The following is a 7,377-nucleotide window of genomic DNA, read 5'->3' as shown; positions in this document are numbered from 1 at the left end:
GAATTTTTCTCAAAAAATCTGATAATCCAAAAGAAAACATTTCCAAAGTAAAGACAGGAGAGCAGAGGACTGACACCATTGCTAACACACAAGCTAGCAGAACACAGCTGGCTTCAATCCCTCCTAACATACACAGGAGAGGCAAGGGACAGGGACACACTTTAACTAAAAGAGCTGATGATTTTATTTTCACATTTCACAATGTAAGTGAAAACTGCACTTTTTTGTATTATTTCTCCCTCCAAAAATATTCAGTTAGGAAGGTAAGTTTCCTTTCCATGCATCTAGTAAACACTCGGGCTCAGCACCAAGAGCTCCTGGTGGTACAGAACAAGAAATACAAAACCATCAAGAGCGCTTCTGCTCTTATCTGTCTGGCCGGGTCATACCAGGCCGGGTGGGCACCATCATAGGGCGGGCAGGAGGTCTCATCATGGGAGGCCCGGGCATCATGGGCATGTGGCCTCCCATGGGCGGTCTCATCCCAGGAGCTGCAGAACAGAACAAAGGGAAAGGAGTGAGAAACAACATTCACATGACAGCAGACGGGACTTCCATTAAACCTAAAAAGAAGGGGGGGCAGTCCTTTAGTCCCAACACTCAACACAAAATCTTTGCATTCTGGGCCAGCCTGATCTACAGAGTAAGTTCCAGGACAGTCAGGGCTACACAGGGAAACTCTGTTGGGGGGTGGGAGGATTGACAACACATGACAAACTACAAAGTGGACCTGAAAAGACACACTTGACAAAAAAAAAAGGGGGACAGCAAATCCATCAAATGTTAAGTTCCTTAAGACAGGCTCCAACACAGAGAAAAGGTCAGCACAGGAAGCTCAGGGACCCTGGTCTGATGACAACAGGGCTATAAATAGAGCAGTGCTCACACAGCACCAGGCACACCAGCTCTGCTTGCTCAGTTTCGGTTTGGTTAGTTCTGGCTGTGGGTTGTTTTGTTTTGTTTTGTTTTCTGTTGTTGCTGTTGTTTTTGGTTGGAATAGGTCTCTCTATTATAAAGCCCTGGCTGTTCTGTAACTGGCTCTGTAGACCAGGCTGGCCTCAACACAGAGATCCACCTACTTCTGCCCCCAGAGTGCTGAGATTAAAGGTGTGCACTCCCATGCCTGGCCTACTAGGCTTTTTCAGCCAAAGGCCAGGCTTACCGCTGAGCCATACTGGGAATTACAGGGAGATGATGAGGCCCAGGTAACCATCAGCAGAAGTCACAAAAGGAACAGGCATTATGGAAAATGGGATACGCCGAGTTTCATTTTCTAAATGCAGGTTAGAAACTATTACTCAACTTTGCATGTGTGTGTCAACAATGAACCAGGCAGAGCCTTATGTTGGGAGGGAAGAGAGCAACCAGAGGGTAGGGGAGCAACAAGCAGCCCAGGGCAAACAACCCGATGGCAGGAGCAGGGCTACTCACTGTCGTTAGGCTATGTGAATTCTTTATAAATATCAATTCCTTCAAGCTTAGTGGCACACCCCTGTAATTCAGCACTTGGGCAAAGGAGGCAAGAGGACTGTAGCAAGTATGAGGCCAGATTGGTTTAATAAGCTCAGGCCAGCCAGGCTTATACATGAGCCTTTATCTCAAAAGGGGAAATAAAAATAAGTTAGGGGCAGGGTGCACAGAAAGTACAGATACATCATGGTATATTAAAGTGTTGAATTTTGATTAAATGCTTGTGGTATAAATAACTCAAGATATAACCATATTCAAAGTTGGGTGTGGGGGACAAGCCTATAATGCCAATACCCTAAGGGGACAGAGAGTTCCTGAGTTCAAGACCATCCTAGGTTATGAGAGTAAAACTTTTCCTAAATCCAGCATTCCCTTGCTCCACCACAGGAGGTCAGATGCTATAGTGAGAGCTCTATCAGGGAAACACCCAGCACACACAGATAAATAGATGTGAGAAGCTACAGTAGGTCCAGAAGCCACGAGAACCAGTGTCAAGGGCAGCAATGGAATACTGTCCTCTAAAGTGAACAGCCAGGTCCACATTGGTGATCTGTATGTAGCTGTGTCCATAGGAATGTTCCCCAGAGACTCCTGTGTTTGAACGCTTGGCCTAGAGGAAGTGGCACTACTGGGAGGCGTGGCCTGGTTAGGGTGAGGTGTTGAGGTCTCCTATGCTCAAGCTATGGCCAATTCTATACAAAGTTGCCATAGTCATGGTGTCTCGTCACAGGAATAAAACCCAAACCACACAGTGTGTAATTTACATCTCTGTACTGTCCCAGACGCTACCTAATCCCCACAACGGCCCCTGATTAACACTCCTGCCTGAACCTTTGCACCTTGTTTCTTTAATTGAAGGTACCACCACTCATCTAGTTCCAAACCTACCTATGTCTGCCTTTTTGATTACGACAGTTAATTTAACTATACTGTAACCAATAACATTTCTGAGAAGTTGATGCAGCTAGACAGACGCTCACATGCTCAGCAGTATGGCAGAAACACCATCAGAGCCCTGGGAGGCAGCTCAAAAGCTCAGGGCTAGATCCCTTCCCCTGCAGAGAAGACCACTGGAGCTAGATCACTCTGCAGTCTCCAACCACTTCAAGGAAACTCAAACTCAAGCTGAGGTGAGCCCTGGGAGGAGAAGCAGGCTGATGTCTTGTGAGTTCAAGACTAGCCAAAGATACACAGTGAGACTTCATCACCAGAAAACAGACCTGCTGCCTGAGCATCATGGTGAGGACAAGGTGGCTCGGCCCCAGCAGAGCTCACATGCCACACAGGGCCTTCCACTCACAAGTGGCAGGAGAGGACCAGCACCAAGACCTGCCCTTTGACCTCCACATGTGCTACGGTGTATGGGTGCCCCACGTGCACACACAGAAGAGAATTCCCTTTGATAGTTAGAGATCCTCAAGGCTGTGGATGCACTCCCAGGCTCTGGCTACGTGCGATCGAGAACCTGTGAACACAGCAGGGCAGGAGCAGACTAAAGTGTTTAAAGCACTGACTGGACAGAAATCGCTTTTCTGCTTCCTGAATTCAGAACAAAAAACAAAACAACAACAATAAATAAATAAATAAATAAATAAATAAATAAATGGATTTTTTTTTAAAGGAGGGGGATGGAATTCTGGGCATGGTGGCATACATGTTCAATACCAACAGAGGGAGGCAGAGGCAGGGGGATCTGTAGACTACGGCCAGCCTATTTTATATAGACAATTCCAGGACAGCAAAGGTTTCAAAGGGATGCCCTGTCTCCAAAGCAGAAAAAAGAAAAGACCTACAAAACCAATGGTTTCTATTTTACTGATTAGGTCCAGTTAATCTCTGAGAGTAAATCTCAGAGTAGAACAGGAGGCAGTTCTGCAACAAATCAAGACAGAAACTACCTTTGCTTTACCCGCAAGATTCAGCAAGCTCCTCCACATCAAAGGAGCCAGAAGTCAGACCGAGGGAAGGAAAGGCGGGAAGGGAGGCAGCCTCGTGCTGCTGTCAGTGGCACAAACCAAATCCTTATATTAAATTGATGAAACTCAACATTACAATACTTACAATAATGACTCAACAGCTAACAGAGGACGTCCCTGCATGCAGACCTAACAGTGCACACTGAGCTGTGACACGTTCCGACTTACCTGGTCCCACAGGCATCATCCCGGGTGGAGGGGGGCCCATCATGGGCATCATGGGAGGGCCTCCCATGTGGGGCGCAGGCATCATGCCAGGCCGAGGAGGGCCCGCTACAATACACAAAGAAGCTGTGGTTAGAGCTTGATGTACTTGGTGAAACTAAGAGGCTCGTAACTGGATCAAACACTTAAACAATAAATTGCCTACAGTTTTTTTCTTTTCTTTTTTTTTTTGGAGGGTTTTTTTTTTTTTTTTTTTTTTTTTGTTTTTTCGAGACAGGGTTTCTCTGCATAGCCCTGGATGTCCTGGAACTTACTTTGTAGATCAGACTGGCCTCAAACTCAGAGATCCACCTGCCTTAGCTTCCCCAAAGGAAGGGATTAAAGGCATGTGCCACCACTGCCTAGCACCTAGTTCCAGGGGATCTAATGCCATCTCCTGGCACCAGGCACACACAGTATACACACTTACATATATGAAGGCAAAACACTCACATATAAATTCAGATAAAAACTTAAAAGATTCTCCAAAATGTGTTTGGTTGTGATGCTGTTTGGGATAGGGACGCATTATGTAAGTGGACCTAGTTTAGCCTGAGAGACTGAAACAGAGGGGAAGGAGAGGAGGCACATGCAGCCTAGGAGTCACATAAGCCTCAGAGGGTCCGATGGACATCAGGGGACAGTTTGGTTCTTTGTCCACACCCACCATTACAAGACTTAGCTTGGGTTTCAGTCCAATTCCAATCTGAATCCTCTAGGAGAGCAAAAGGACAATGACCCTGTACAGATAGTCCCCTGTCCACTACAAGAAGAGCAGGCTTCCCAGAGAGCAGAGGCTCATGATGCAATCCACTCTCTGCTATGCAATGCTTTCATAAGGTTAGGTAACTCAGAAATTGGAAAGACTGAGTTTACAGCTCCTTCGGTCTCCCAGTGATGTATGTGTACAATGAAGAACTTAACTTGTCCAGATTCCTTCTCAGCTCGCCGTACCTGGGAGGTCACAGAAAAAAACACTCACACTCAACGTTAGCCCTAAGGCAGGCACTGTGGCAATCCTAGCCCTTGGGAGGCTAGGGCAGAAAGACTATTGAGTTTCATAACAGTCTATGCTATACATTACCAGTCAGGTGTAGTGATGCAGGTGACATCACTTGGGAAGCGGAGGCAGAGGCAGGCAGACCTTTGAGTTCAAGGATAGTCTACTCTACAGAGTAAGATCCAGGATAGCCAAGCCTACACAGAGAAATTCTGTCTTGAAAAATAAAAACAAAAACAAACAAACAAAAACCCAAAAACTATTTTAGAATTTCTACAACGAAAAGCTGTGGAGATGGTCTGTAGAGCAGTTTCCGTTCCAAGCCAACTCAAGCAGGGTGGCTTGCGGCTGTAACTCTAGTACTGAGGAAGCTGCCTAGCCAGGATCAAACCCAGGATCCCAGAGAGGAAACGTCTTGAAAACTAAAGGCCAGCAGGACGTCTCAGTGGGTAAGGAGGACATTAGCAGCCTGTCCTCATAGCCTGTGCTCTCTATCAGATCCTCAGTCCTCAGTGTCCTCTGAATTCCAACAGCACAGCAGGCACATGTACACACACACACACACACAAAATGGGGCATGGTGGCACACACCTTTAGTTCCACTACTTGGGAGGCAGAGATAGATAGATCTTTTTGAGTTCTAGGTCACCTTGGCCTACAGACAGGATCCAGGACAGCCGGGAACTTAAAAAATCAAAAACGAAACAAAAACACAAACAATAAAATGTGCCCCTTTTAAAACACACAACAGAGGAAATTATGCGGTTACTGTTGTGTTTTTCAATTGGTGACTACCTAGTCAGTCACCACAGTTTGGAAGCCAACAATGTGCCAAGCTGATGATCTAATTGAGGGCTAACCTGAGCAGACGCACACCTTGACATTTAACGTTTGAAACTTACGGAGACTGGGGGGAGGTGGGATCATGGCCCCTGCAGGTGGAGGAGCAGAGAACGGAGCGGGAGGGATCTTCCCTTGTTGAAATGCAGCAGCTTAAGGTAAAAAACAAAGACGATGCATTAGAATGAGCACCTCACTTACGAACATAACCACCTCTCGCTTAGAAACCTACCTACATCTACTTCACTCTACCAAGTATTCTAAAGTTACTACACACGGCACTATAGTTTTCAAATCATTTTGAGATACTGGATTTTTACACTAGCAATTTCCTGAATGAAGGTTACCTAGAAGTGGTCTTATAATGTAATTATGCAATAGGTAGCTGTACTTCCCACTTCTAAGAGCAGGCATGGCGCGGTGCACACCTCTGGCCCCAGAACTCGAGATGCTGCTGGAGGATTTGAACACAGGGGCTTGAAACCAACTTAGCCATGTAGTGAGACGTCTTTGCATTTAAAGAAAAATTAGTTTATAACCAATTTAAGCCATTAGTTTTATTTGTTAAAGGTACAATCCATGCCCAAAGGTCAGGCTTTAAAACATGTGTCCCCTTCCCGAATAAAAACAATATATGTTCCTTGTTTACCTGAAACAAATGCACTGAGCCAGGAGATGAGAAAGAAACAAATATTTGAAAGCAAGAGGCAGCGCTGAAGGGGACATCCTAATAAAGGACTACCATAATTAGCCTTTACCTTGGACCACATGAGGCAAAAGTGAGAACAGAAGAAAACGAACATTATCCATGCATGACTTGAGAACAGTCACATCATTACTATACTGGCCAAAGCAGGTCACTCCAGTACTGGGAAGCTGGTGCCAGGAGTCTGGGGAGTTCAAAGTAAGCCTAAACTATAGAGCAAGACCTGGACTTAAAAACTCAAAACCGGGCTGGTGAGATGGCTCAGTGGGTAAGAGCACCCGATAGCTCTTAGCTCTTCTAAAGGTCCGGAGTTCAAATCCCAGCAACCACATGGTGGCTCACAACCATCCGTAATGATCTGACGCCCTCTTCTGGTGTGTACTTACATATAATAAATAAATAAATCTTTAAAAAAAAAAAAAAACTCAAAACCACCGGGCGCACGCCTTTAGTCCCAGCACTCAGGAGGCAGAGGTAGGCGGATTTCTGAGTTTGAGGCCAGCCTGTTCTACAAAGTGAGTTCCAAGACAGTCAGGGCTATACAGAGAAACCCTGTCTCGAAAAACAAACAAACAAAACAAAAAAACCCTCAAAACCAAAAATCCCTCTGAATAAATAAACAAATAAACCCCATTCTCAGGAACCCAATTCCCAACTCCTGTGACCTACTCACTCCATCCGTTAAGGCCTGACTAGACCTGGCTACTCACTCCATCCATTAAGGCATGACTAGACCTGGCCCTTCCAGGGCTTCTCTCTACATACGACTTTTCCACTTAGAAGAGTACTGTCTGAGGCTGGAGAGATGGCTCAGCGGTTAAGAGCACTGGCTGCTCTGCCAGAGGTCCTGAGTTCAAGTCCCATCAACCACATGGTGACTCACAACCATCTGTGATGGTATCTGATGCCCTCTTCTGGAGTATCTGAAGACAACAAGTGTATTCACACAGGTGAAATAAATTTTAAAAAAAGAAGAAGAAGAAGAAGAAGAAGAAGGCCAGGCATGGTTGCACACGCCTTTAGTCCCAGCACTTGGGAGGCAGAGGCAGGCGGATTTCTGAGTTCGAGGCCAGCCTGGTCTACAGTGTGAGTTCCAGGACAGCCAGGGCTACACAGANAAACCCTGTCTCGAAAAACCAAAAAAAAAAAAAAAAAGAAGAGCACTGTCCACATCCTAAGCG

At 45.9% G+C, this 7,377-nt stretch overlaps 1 protein-coding gene across 1 annotated transcript in view; it reads right to left on the bottom strand.

Moving 5' to 3' along the window:
• Positions 1–160: 160 nt before the first annotated feature.
• Positions 161–7,377, bottom strand: part of Snrpc (small nuclear ribonucleoprotein polypeptide C) — a 10,667-nt gene continuing 3,450 nt past the window's right edge. Inside the window, exons 4-6 of the mRNA XM_021149406.2 lie at positions 5,553–5,642; positions 3,615–3,719; positions 161–491 (exon numbers count right to left, since the gene is read on the bottom strand). Of these exons, the coding sequence (XP_021005065.1) occupies positions 367–491; positions 3,615–3,719; positions 5,553–5,642 (320 nt within the window). The 3' untranslated portion in view covers positions 161–366. The remainder of the gene's footprint in view (positions 492–3,614; positions 3,720–5,552; positions 5,643–7,377) is intronic.

Source organism: Mus caroli, chromosome 17 (assembly GCF_900094665.2).
Source record: "Mus caroli chromosome 17, CAROLI_EIJ_v1.1, whole genome shotgun sequence".
Lineage (NCBI taxonomy): Eukaryota > Metazoa > Chordata > Mammalia > Rodentia > Muridae > Mus > Mus caroli.
This window is presented reverse-complemented; position numbering and strand designations above follow the sequence as displayed.